General features: G+C 39.6%; 3 protein-coding genes and 1 long non-coding RNA gene across 4 annotated transcripts; all 4 read right to left on the reverse strand.

Moving 5' to 3' along the window:
* Window positions 1-116: 116 nt before the first annotated feature.
* On the reverse strand, window positions 117-1071 carry LOC108596209. The gene has a single exon (XM_017981733.1). The coding sequence runs from the start codon at window positions 985-987 to the stop codon at window positions 151-153; it is 837 nt and encodes a 278-aa protein (XP_017837222.1). The 5' UTR covers window positions 988-1071; the 3' UTR covers window positions 117-150.
* A 1137-nt stretch (window positions 1072-2208) lies between these two features.
* Window positions 2209-2959, reverse strand: LOC117134685. Its single transcript, XR_004458795.1, has 2 exons — window positions 2691-2959; window positions 2209-2608 (listed from the first exon to the last, which is right to left on the reverse strand). It is a non-coding gene; the product is annotated as an uncharacterized LOC117134685 (long non-coding RNA).
* A 58-nt stretch (window positions 2960-3017) lies between these two features.
* On the reverse strand, window positions 3018-4068 carry LOC108596208 (CG2127). Its single transcript, XM_017981732.2, has one exon. It carries the CDS (start codon window positions 3960-3962, stop codon window positions 3102-3104), a length of 861 nt encoding a protein of 286 aa, XP_017837221.1. The 5' UTR covers window positions 3963-4068; the 3' UTR covers window positions 3018-3101.
* Window positions 4069-4415: 347 nt separating this feature from the next.
* LOC108596210 lies at window positions 4416-5442 on the reverse strand. Its single transcript, XM_017981734.1, has one exon. The coding sequence runs from the start codon at window positions 5321-5323 to the stop codon at window positions 4568-4570; it is 756 nt and encodes a 251-aa protein (XP_017837223.1). The 5' UTR covers window positions 5324-5442; the 3' UTR covers window positions 4416-4567.
* Between the last annotated feature and the right edge of the window lie 7407 nt (window positions 5443-12849).

The following is a 12849-nucleotide window of genomic DNA, read 5'->3' on the forward strand; positions in this document are numbered from 1 at the left end:
GGAATTTTCGTTGCCTACTCATTTTGTTGCCCAATTTTTGCACTAATGCAATTCCTCTTGCAGTTTCAACTAAAAAATACACACACAATTGTTTACTTTTTATCAGAACTATTTCGTTTTATTATTATTATTTATTTTGGTTGACTGAACCTAAGACTTCTTGTTGCGGAAGTACTCCCAGACGCTGCACATCGAGGGTGTCTTCAGACAATTGCATTCCACTGGTGGCGCCGTTGGCAATGGGTCTATCAAGCATTCGGAGAACGCTGGATACTTTGTTAAACGCTTGCGGCATTTCGAAGGCGCCCGATGTCCTCTTCGGCATGCGGGCGGCAATCGGCCAGGCTTACAGCCAGGCATATTTATTTTGGGGCAAGTCGTTTTCACCGGCTTTATCGCTTGGCAGTCCGCGAGGCTGGCGTCTGACACTCCAAGTGTACAGGAAGAAACCTCGCATTTCGAGATTTTGGACTTCTTCTTGAACGTACGTTTCTTTGTTCTCACTGGAATGCAGGCGCAGTGCATCTTCATTTTGCGCTTCTTGACCACGCACTTTATCCAAGTGCGCTGATACTTGCGCTTCAGCTTGTCGGACGGTCTGTAGTGGATGAGATCTGCGCGCGGCACGTCCCATGCACAAGGATCTGACAGGCACTTCTTGCTTGCATCAATAAACGATGGCAACATAAACTCTGGATCAGTACGACATTTGTATTCTGTGCGCCGCAGCGATTGCCAACAGGGATCTTTGGCTTTAAATGGGTCGGGTGCTTCTATTTTTTTAAGATCTTCTCGAGCAGCCGGCATTCGGTATGACTCAACGCAGTCCTCGCAAGATTCGGCTCCATACAATGTGTCCATTGACATGCGACGTTTTTGTTGCACGTTCGATGAGCGGTTAACCATCGCAACGAGGCCACTGTTGGGATTATGCTGGCATAGTTGAGCCAGTGCCAATTGTGTGAGCTTCTTTCTTAGTGCCTGCATCGTGGATTCTAAGAAATCTGATAGAAATAAAATGAAAATACCGAAAAGTTCGATAAGAAATTAAAAAAATTTCAAGTTTAAAAATTTATGAAATATTTAAATATTTCTCATGATGTTTGCCGAAAATCTGTATAATAATGTCCAGGAGGTCAAGATATGAACTAAAAAGTTTCTAAGCTAACTGGCTTGCTACTATAATGTTAATAATTGAATTTTAAAACTAAGCTTATGTGATGCATATTTTTAGTATAAAATTAACTAGCAGCAGCTGTAGTTAGTTGCTTAGACTTTCTATTTAGCAAATGCAGCAGAGCCAAAGGAAAATAAAAAACACAATAAATTGCTTAGATATCAAACACAAATATATAAATATTTCAAATGCAAATTGCACTCAAAGCTATGCATAATATTATAATTAATACAAGAAAAAATAGCAAATTGTATTGGATATTTTTTTGTTTTTTTTTATGTAGTATCCATGCTAGCTACATTATTAAATTCACAATCAATATTTTTTCAATTATTGAACAATTTTTATAAATCAGTGGCATTAACAAAAAAATTAAGAATAATGGTCAAGTGTCAATTCCCAACTAGTTGATGCTTCATGATAGCCCAATTGTAAAATGACCTTAGTTCCAGTTGATAAAACGCTTAGCTGTTGTATATCCAGAATATTTGTTAACTGCAACGCGTCTTTTCTATTATTCTATTATTGATTTGAAGTTGAAGTTTCCAATCGCTGTTATGTGGAAAGTTCTTAGCACCCATTGAATTGGCTTCGCTTATTGCTGGCCCAAAGTTTTTGACTTCTTTGGCTTGTTTTGGCCAAGTGCGATGAAAAACGCGTTCACTCAACAAACGCGGCTTGTAGAACTGCTGATCAAGACTGAGCGTCTTCTCACTCAGGGCTGCCTTCTGCAACAAAGCCTGCTTACGTAGATCCCAGCATCTGTTCGCAACGATATTCGAATTGGCTGCTAAATGAAGCTCTTTTTTTGAAAAAGTCATTGGCAGACACGGCTTTAGCAACTGCATTTTGGAATGAGGATTTGAAACCTGTTTAGAATTTGGATAAAAAATGAATAATTTTAGTGCTGAGCTACAACACGATCGAGAATTATAAACATACTGAGCGTAAATATACGAATTTACTAAGCTGAAATAAGTTGCAAGGCTGCTATGTTTGACATATTAACAGAAAAGTAAAAGAATTTCATATATAGAGAAAGTTACGTTTGGTTTATTAAACTAAGAATTTCATTCATGCAATTTGTATTCGCCATTTTAATTTAGTTAGTTAGTAAGCTCAGACGACATCAAGTTCCTCAAGTCGTGCGTTCCATTGCTCATTATATAACCAGTCGCCTGTGCGTAAAAATCGTGGCATTATCACTATATCGTCCTCATGCAGCATTGGCTGGCTCTTCAGACTTGAATATTTTCTTATGGGCAAAGTATTAATGGGCATATTAACTTTGTCATGCCGCCTGCCCACAACTGGCAAATGTCGCGCCTCAGTAAAATGTTGTCGTCTTTTGGAACTAAGCAGCGTGTGCTTTGGCGATAGCTTAAGATTGTAAAGAAACTTGAACATTCTGTATAGCGAATAGTCTTAATACTAAAATTGTTCGAATGAAATTGAATTTCATATGTTTACAATCTAAAATGCTATAAATATGGATTGGAATATCGTAGCTTACTTATTTATCAATTTTCAAGCAATCGCATTCACTTGGAGACTTTGGCTCCGAAGGCTTCTTTTTGCACTCTGAGAAACTTGGATAGGGTGCAGACTTCTTAGTGCATTTTCTTGCCTTTCGTGTGCGCTTGCAGCTGCGCGCTGATTTATCTTCTGACTTATCCTGGCAAGTTGTATCTGCATCTTTGCCAAAGCAGCGCGCAGTGGAAAAAACGCTGAATTTTGAACTAAGCGTAGAAATACGTAAAAATAATTTATGCTGCATTTTGTTGAAAGTACGAAAGTCAAATGAAAATGTTTGACAACATAAGCAAAGCAAGAAAACAAATTATGTTTAAAAAATAATGTTGTTTAATAAGATTTTGGAATTGTGAACATTCTTAATATTATGAAGCTGTCAGCTCTCGACTTCCTAAAATTCTCCACACTTGGGTATAGTGGATTTTCCCATGGCTATGCGTCTACGCATTTCCGCCCATGCTTCGCAAAGCGCTGCCGCGTTTAGACATTTGCATTCGGTTGGTTTTGGCTCTTCGAAGGGATCTTTCTGGCACTCTGAGAAGCTGGGATAGGGCGCCAAAGGTTTGTCGCACTTGGCCGGTCCTCTGAAGCCAACCGAACAGTCTGGTGGCTTGCGAGCTGACTTACAGCAGGGCATTGAGATAGTTGGACATGTCCTTTTCCCTTTTTCACAGGCCGCGTCGGGAGCAATAGGAACTACCATTGGCTTTGGAGGGCAACGCTTGCGACGCTTGATCTTGGGACGCACTACCTTCTCATACAGGCAGACCTTCTTGGGCTTGACGAGCAGGCGTGGACACTCATTCCATGTAACCTGATATTTGCGTTTCTCCTTATCCGATATGCGATAGTATTTCATATCGTAGCGAAGTGGCAGCACACAAATGTCTGGCTCGCAGCCGTCTATATCCCACATGGACTTGTGAGCCGTTTTGGGGGGCTTGGGTTTTGGCTTTTCCGGCTCTTCGGGCTTATTACCGCATGGATAGGCTCTGAGTACTGCTGGTCCACATGCTTTTTCCTCTTCTTTCTGCGCACATTTATCTTCACAATGGTCATCATCTGAATATTTACGCAATTGCCCTGGTCCCGCTGCAGAGCAGCTCGGCAATCTTTTCAACAGTCTACCCTGATTACTGATTCGATCAACTGCACTTGACGAGAACTTCTGAAATGCACCACCATTTGCCGTTAAGAACCGCAATAATGGTAGAAGACAACTGCCGCCAGCAGTTCCAGTTGAGCTAAGCATTGTCTGAAATTGACCGAGCTTCAAATTGTGTGAAAAATTGTAATTTAGAATTTAATTATGAACATTTATATGAACTAGCCAAAAAGCATAGAAAAGAAACTAAAATTTAGAAATATTAGGTCTTTTTATACCAAACTCTTACAAAAGACTACAACATTTGTGTATCCTAAAAGCAACTACTGCCTGACATCAAAATTTCAGAGCTAGCTTGGGTTTATCATAAAGAAAAGGCACACTTGATCGAGCGAATTTGGAAAAACCATCAACTGAAAAGATGCTAGGTTAGGTCTTTATGAATTTAGAATGCGCAGTCGGGAATATAATCGAATCGAGGCATAATGCGAAGCTAGCTTTTACATCGAAAAAGATGAATCTCCTGAAAATATTTCCATTTGTCGCAACCCTTTTTTGTTTTATATAATTCCCCTATTCCCTCTGCATACAAATTGAAACTTTATGTTTATCGCTTGTTATTTTATTCAATTATAAAAAGTGTGTGTTATCTGTTTGTGTCGTCTGATTTACTATCCGCTTTCTACGCTTCCATCCGAAATGGGCAACTGAGAATTTTGAAAATGAGCTACACACAAATTGAGTTTCATTGCTTAGCCACATGGTTTCTTGTTCAAGCGACCAGAACGCCGCCTCCGCTCCATCTCTTCCATAACTTCACATACTGAGACAGCTTCCAGGCAATCGCATTCAACTCTGGCCTTCTTACGCGGTCTGGGCTTTCTACACTCTGAGAACGCCGGATATGGCGCTTTCACCTTTGTACAGTCCGTTGGCTCGCGCTGAATGAAACATTTGACATTGCTGCGCACAGCTTTGCAGCCAGGCATTCTGATTTTCGGACAGCCCAGTGAATTCTGGTCCGCACACTCTTGTTCCACTGGACAGGCGGTTTCTGGCTTCTGCGCGGGCTTACGACGCTGTATGGGCGGTCTCTTGGCCTTGGCAAAGCAGCAGATTTTCTTTGGCTTAATTTTTACTGGCGGACACTCCACCCAGGTGACCTGATACTTTCGTTTGTTCTTATCCGACACCTTGTAGAAACACTCGTCAAAGCTAGGAAAGTCCTTGTCTATGCACAAGTTGTCGCAGCATTCCTTGGGAAATTGTATCAAGTGCATGAACGGAAACTCTTTCTCAATATTTTTCGCCTGTCGAGGTATTTCTGTCTTGCAAGCATTCTTCACCGACATGCCGCATGATTCGTCTCCCGGGCCTCCGCATTTGGGCGAGGGATTGTGCTTTTTGGCATAACTGCGTCGAGGCGCACTAGCATTTGATAATATACGACGATTGAGACATATAGGCAAACGTAGCGCAGGACTTAGCAATGGTTTCCAAAGCGACATTTAAAAAATTTTGTTGTTTTGTAATTTTGACCCGAAATGTTTTAAAAGGGATTTAGCCGAAAATAAAAAAGTGGATAGAATCAAACGAAGCGCTGTGTCACATCTGGTTGACGACTGAGCTGAGCAGTTTCGTCTGAGCTAAAAATTAAGTTTGAAACTACATTACAGGCAAACCGAAGGCTGCTTGTTTAGCATTAAATCGATGCGCGCTGAATTTAGTCAGCAGTCTGATCTGATTATAAGAAAGTCTGTTGTGTCTTAGGGTTGCCCAGCATGTGGGCTCGCTACACAGACAATGCGTGCGATTCTTAAGTAAGTTTAAACAAATTACCAATGCAGATGTAGAGACGACGGCGAGCTCAGCTCACATTCAAATCAGTTTTCGTTTATTCTATGTACTTATACACAAGCTGATCACATTTATTCGGGTTCGACTTCAAGTTTGATGAACGAGCCGCTCTCTCTTTCTTGCAAATGCATGTGCATAATCAAAAAAGGAACTCGCAAGTCGAGACAATCGAAGCTGTAGCTGACAAAAGGTAAAACTTTCTGACTGAAACATAATTGATGGATGGATCTCGCTGTATGCTTCGCCTACCTGCCTAAATAATGATGTTGTATTATTTATGCCACGACTGATTTGCATAGCGAGATCTCAACGTTGCCTATGCAAAGCGAAGGCTACAGCTACAGCTACAGCTACAGCTACGACTAAGGCGCAGGCAAAAGTCCAATGCTGCCTTTTTAATAAATGTTTAATTTATAATTGATTTTAGCTTACACACACACGCACACACACACATGCTCACCTTAAAAGTTGAAACCAGTCCATAAAGCAACTAAACCGCAAAAGGATTTCTGCCCGCGCAGGCGAACACTTAATTAATTCACACAGACACAAACAAATCGAGAGAGTAGAAAGGCAGCTAAGGCTGAAGGGTTTCTTGGCAGGCGTACCCAACTGGTCAGACAACACACACACACACATAATAGAAATAATTAGAAATTAGAATAGAAAATGTGTGCAAACCTTGTTAAGCGTTCGAGAAATCCAACGACGCTATTATGTAATTCAAGGCTTTTATCTATAGACATACAAACATTTAAATATGTTTGCATATATCGTTTATCCCTTAAGCTTACACTACAGACTGACAGCAATTAAAACTAGAGATTTCACTTCTTCTATAGATTTAGTTAACTTGCTTATAGACTTATTTAAATAATCAATATACTTCAGCTGAGATAGTTAATTTAAATTATTTCTCTTTCTTTCTCCCTCTCTATCTGATTTAGTTAACTTGTTTATGATATCGTCATCATCATACAAAACTAAGATCTATATTGCTAAGTTATTTATTTTCAATCTCAACTATGTTATAGTTTCATTAGCCTTTAATTTAAATTATTTCTCTTTTACTATCGATTTACTTCTGCTTTCTTATGATATCATAATAGCAACTTAAGCGCAACTAAGCTATTCCTTTTCCATCTCCAACTATATATTATAGATTCTTTAGCGTCTAATTTAAATTAGCCCATTTTGGGGGCGCAGCTGTAAAATCGCCCGAGCCGAAAAATGAGCCGCCGCCCTTGGCTTGGGCTTGAGCTAATTTTCTAGAGCTGCTCAGCTCGAGACCGAGTGAAGTGTGGGGGGCGCGCTGTGTGTGCTCTAGGCCGGATTAAAGCCCAGCAAGTGGACACATACATTCAAATTAAGCGCAACGGGTGTGCTGTGCTCCTCGCTCGGTGTTTGGGGTTTGAGGTTTCTGCTTTGGGTTTTTGCTTTTGCTGCTAAGCCAAATTATATTATGACTTGTTTAAAATTCAAATTTGAAAACACTAAAATCATGTTTTCGATGTCTGGCCACCCCCGCCCTCCTCGAAAAGCAAAGACAGAGCAAAAAGGGGTTTAAGTAGCGCACGCGGCCAACAGTTGCAATGGCATGGGTATGGTCTAGAGGGGTGGGTGGGAGGTAAGCGGAGCCTCAGCCTGGTGGTAGTTTTAGTGTCTTTGCTATTTAATGCTCGCCAGCCAGAGCGCTCTGTTGTCTCGGCCGGCTCAAGGCAATGTCCTTTGCTTTGGCTATCCCTGGCATGAGCATGGGATGTTATATATATATATATATATCTGTATGTAGCCAAAACATAGTTTCTAGTTGCTACATAAACTTTATTTGCCTTTGTGTGTGTGTGTGTGTGTGTGTGTGTGTGTGCGTGCGTGCGGCGGTATCCTGCTGACTAAATGCAAACTTGCTTTTAAATAATTTTAATGATTTCATTAGTTGAGCTAGCAAAATTTAATGAGCGCCAACAAGAAATTGATTTTTGCTTTAAGGCAAACACAGTTTGCTAATAATAATACAGTAAACACTCTATAAAAGCAACAATATATTGTATTAAACTAAATAAACTACAAAATTTCACTTTAACTTTTATGCATGCGCAATAAATTTGAAGACAGTGTAGCAATTGAAATAAAAAAGCAATGCCTAAGAAATTTGAACTACAAGCACTGTGAATTTTGATTTCTGTAAGCAATGCAGAAAATCTAACTACTAAAGCTTGTTAACAAAATTAAAATCTTTATTTGCTTTATATTTGATCAAAGGTTAAGTCTATACTAAATATATTTTATTTGTATTTGTAATTGCAGCATTCTCAATTTATTCAAAGCTCATTAATTGCCATTGAAGCAAAGCGTTCAACTATATTGATTCTAGTTACTTATAGCTATTGTTTACTGTATTATTGTGTGCAAACTGTTTGACATTTTTGCTTTGTTTGCTGTTGTTCGTATTAATCAACTTGAGATGCAAGCCAATTAGGCTCATTTACAGTGGCAGTGGCAAAGTTTTGCTGTCAAAACTATTGCACCTGCATATATCCTTACAATCTAATTAACTGTCATTGTGTTAAAAAGACGCCAAGCCAAACTGGCAACCAAAACTCGCAACGCTCGTTGCTGTGGCCAAAGAGCCCGAAACAATGACAGCCACTGAGTTGGCAGCAGTCTGAGTTGCATACATAGAACTAAAGTTTGCGTGTCAGTCATGGCATAGTTGCAAGTGCTCATAGCGCCTCGCCCTTACACGTAACGTATGTGAGTGTGTGTGTGTGTGTGTTTGTGTTGTCAGGACATGAGGCTAATACTAATGCGTTTGGCAATAACAAAGGCTGCGCAATTTTATAAGAGCGCGCGCGCCTGCCTTGTTGGCAACTAATCAATAGCGCGAAAATTTTACGTTTAATTAAAAATGTCTGCGTGTGTAAACCAAGCAGCTGGCAGAGCCAACCAATATGTTAAGTCAGTAGCACGAGCTCAAGCTCGAGGCAACTAACTAGGCAGTCGACCAAACTGTCAGACTGATAATTGCATTGCTTAATGTGTAATTTAGACAGAGAGAGCGACTTAATAATTTATCGGCAAATGAAAATGCATATGCAACTAAAACTAAAATTCGTACTGCTGCCGAATGTAATTAGAATTTACACACACACACACATACAGAAGAGACAAACATATGTAAATATATTTGTATGCTGGTTTGATATGCAAAATGAAGACATTTTAGTTGCGGTTTGAGCTTGCAGACTGCCCTTTGGCAATAGATTGTCTTAGGCCACACACACACACACACATAGAAAAACATACAACTTATGTAATATATATATGCTATATATACAATTTACCTGCACTATATATAAGCCCCGCCTTGGCGTTTGGATAACCTGCCCGCTGGCCATGCGAGGGCATCAATATAAACTGCCTTCAACATTTAATTAGTGTGTGCTTCACATACATAGAAACCTCTGGCCGCCTGCGCATGTGTGTGTATGCAAATGCCAATGTGCACAACTGTACATGCTTAGCACACACACACACACACATATGTATGTGTGTGGCTATGTATGCTGGTCGCATGCAGAAGACATTGACGTTCAGTTGGTTATGCAAATTCCATGCCAACACCTTTTCGGCCAAAGACCAAGACAAACTTAAGTGTGTGTGTGTGGCAATTTTAGAGTCTGCATGTGTGTGTGCATGTCGTACACATACAATTGCCTTTTATAATTAATTTTAGAGTTAAGTGTATTTCAAGAAAGTTAAATTTACGTAAATTCGAAAATTTTGAAAGGCCATTGCCTTGGCTAAATCCAACAGCTATCAAGCCCACACACTCATGTGCATATGTATGTGTATGCTTGTGTGTGTGCTTGTTGGACAAGGCATAATGCCAGGACGAGACATCGCTGTGGTTTGTGTCTGAGACATTTGACTGCTTTTTGGGCTTAAGTTTCGCTTAGAACGTAACGTACAGCAAATTTTATTGAAATTGCCTGAGGCTAGGGTTAAGAACTTGAGTGTGTGTGTGCTTAAGAGTGGGTGGGTGGTTGGGTGGTTGGCTTGGCCGGACCGTAGCGCTGTCTAGGCAACACTTACATAATGCAATCTAATTATGTATTTTTGCTTCATGTGGCAGTGGCTGGGCAACTGACTGGGTTTGATATTTGAGACAAAATGGCGACTGAAATCTTAATTTAGTTGCCAACTTTAAGCTTGAAACTATAATAAATAGCTTAGCCAACTTGTTTTTCGTCTTGTGTGCACTTTTAATGACGCAAATGCTTTGGTATTGATCAATAAATTGCTACAATCTGTATATGAATTGTATATAATGGCCGCAAGTGCAAGGCGTTGTATGTACGAGAGAAACTGTCAGCAACAAATGCAAGACACACACACACACACGCATACTAATGCAAGTGGTACGCCTTCGTCATTGGACGTTCATTGAGGCAGCCAACCGAAAATATTTCAAATTCATGACAAATGCATAAGATTTCAACAAAACAATTGAATTGTGGTTGGGGTTGAGTCCAGGGGGTGGCAGGCAGTAAACAGTTAAGTGCAATAAATACATGACTCACACACACACACACATGTGAGCATGTGTATGCACACAATCAAATAAATTACAAAGCATTTAATAATTCATTCAAAAAATTGCCACAAGCATATTTCAACTCAAACCAATGGCAAGTCTCACTCGAAACTTGATAATTTCAAAAATCAACAAGATATTCGAATTTGTGTGCGTGTGCGTGTGTCTGTGTGTGTATTCATAACTGCAAATGCATTTTGACCACAAGCCGAGCATGCGAGCTTAGTTTGTGTTGCATACTTTACAGCTGCCTGTTGTTCGTTCCTTCCGCTTCCTTCAGCTTCAGCATTTACAGCCATTGTCTGTCTCGCTCGCACTTACTTCGATGCTGGCATACATATATATTTAGCAGCCTCTGTCTCTCACATGCCATTGCGCTCAATTAGAAGACTTGTGTCATTGTCTCTGGCCAGCAGTACGGCCATTTATCTAGCTATCTCACTCGCACACTAGCACATAATAAATATATCTATATATATTGTATATTATATACATTTGTTTGTTTGCTTGTGTGCTGTGCATTTTCGCAGCCATTTTTGTTATTTTGCACTTTTAGCTTAAATATTTGATAGCTTGCATATTGATTGGTACTCAGTGCAACGTGGCGCATGAGTAATAAGTTTGCATATACACTTGCAAAATAAAGTATTGCGTATGGATGTGCAACAGCCCGTGGCATGGCAGCTTCAAGTCAGAAACAATTGCAGCGTCTGTTGCTTAACATATGGCCAAGGCATGGGGCACAAGCAAAAGTTAGTGGCGGCCAATCAGAAGATTAAGCAGAAGAAAAAACATTTGCTATCAATAATTTTTCATTTTAGTTAAAAGCTAAAATGAATGCGGATTTGCAGCTATCAAAACGTGAACTCAAATCAACTTAAGGAAGGTTCTTAAAACTATTTAGAGCAATGTATTCAAAAAAGAACAAATTTTGGCATTAAACTACTTAAGTAATTTAACGAACGCTAGTCCAATAAGCTTAATTTTTTTTGTGTCAAAAATATAGAGGACCTTCTCGATATTGACTAAATTTAATTGTTGTAATAATAGACAAATATTTAGTGACTTTGTGAATGATAAACTGTTTTTAATTAAATGTAAATATATTTTTAATTACAGGCAGGTTTTTCTAATCAAAAAATAGGCGCATAAGCTTATTATCTAAAACGAGTTAATAATAATCCATATAAATTTCTAATGCTTATGCACAAATTTTAAGTAACGTTTAAAAAGTAGTCATTTTTTTCCAATTTATTCTGAAGTGTATTTTGCTCTTAAATTAGTTTGCTATTACCTATGTGGCAACTTTACCTAACTATAATTTACTAAATTAAACTGAACTATACTATAATACTATAAAAATACTAATATAATAATAATACTATAATAGGATGTGAGAATAACTAGGCTATAAATCTTGCACATATCCTTGATATAATTTCTTTAATAAAAAAAAAAAAAAGGCTATAAACCTAGTTGACAAGTCTTGGGGGTGTTGCCTCATAAGTCTTTTTCGACCCGTTGTGCAAGTGCAATGGGGTGCTGATTAAATTGTCATAATTCTTTACAATAGACTAGTTTTTATTTAAATGTTTTTTTAAATTTTACATATTTCAAAAGAGATGTAGATTTTTAGAATTGGAAAAGAATTCTATGCATTTTTATTTAGTTGTAGTTGCAGTTTAGTAAAATTAATGCAATATAAAATAGCAAACTTGTATTAAAGCAATTGCTGCTTTTGTTGCTTAGCTGCAATTTTTTTTAGCACCTGCGCTTAAGCAGGCTAATTGCTAGAGAGCCCAAAGCGAAGCCACAACAGCAGCACTAATCAAGAAATCCAAAAGGCATAGCATATTTTGCTGCTGATTATATTTGCTGTTGGCAGCAACTGCTGCTGCTGCTGGGACACCTGGAGTTGTTGCTAGCTGCTTGCTGTCTGTGCCTAAGCCTATGTGACTCTCTGTCTGCGTCTGCGTCTGAGTGTGTGTGTGTGTGTATGTGTGATTGTCTGTGGGCTTAAGTTGCGCCTAAACGTAGGCAGCAGCAGCAGCAGTCGACTGGCCCTAATGTATGCAACAAATCTCGCCGAAGCAACGCATTTTGTAGCCATTTAAGCTACTTGCATAAATGTAGCCACCCCCTCACCCCTCCACCCCACCAATGTTGACACTCGCTCGGCGCTGGCTCCCAAGAACTAACACTGCCCAGCTATAGCTATAGCTACAGCCCCCAACTTGAATATCTCAGCAACGGCACTGAGTATTAAGCGTAATGAGTGCTACATTGCGGCTTTGACCAACTGTGAGCGTCACAGCCACCCACCAACCCACCCACCAGCCTGACGTTGCCAAATGAATCTCATTTGCATTTAAATTAGGAATGAAGCTCGATTTGTTGCTACTGCTGCTGCTGCTGCAGTTGCTGCAACATCTAACGTTACATGCAGCGTTGTCTGCTGCGGCTTTGGCAGTGACAAGAAAAAGTGGCAGGAGCAGCTACCGAGAGTCCAACATGAGTGGGGGGCACAGTTTTTAATGAAGACAGCGCAGCTACTTAGGCGCCCATGCATGCATGCATACT

This window comes from Drosophila busckii, chromosome 2R (genome assembly GCF_011750605.1).
Source record: "Drosophila busckii strain San Diego stock center, stock number 13000-0081.31 chromosome 2R, ASM1175060v1, whole genome shotgun sequence".
Classification (NCBI taxonomy): domain Eukaryota; kingdom Metazoa; phylum Arthropoda; class Insecta; order Diptera; family Drosophilidae; genus Drosophila; species Drosophila busckii.

Excerpts from the sequence above, each read along its gene's own strand:
- LOC108596209 (XM_017981733.1), bottom strand. The coding sequence starts at position 987 with ATGCAGGCACTAAGAAAGAAGCTCACACAATTGGCACTGGCTCAACTA.
- LOC108596208 (XM_017981732.2), bottom strand. The coding sequence starts at position 3,962 with ATGCTTAGCTCAACTGGAACTGCTGGCGGCAGTTGTCTTCTACCATTA.
- LOC108596210 (XM_017981734.1), bottom strand. The coding sequence starts at position 5,323 with ATGTCGCTTTGGAAACCATTGCTAAGTCCTGCGCTACGTTTGCCTATA.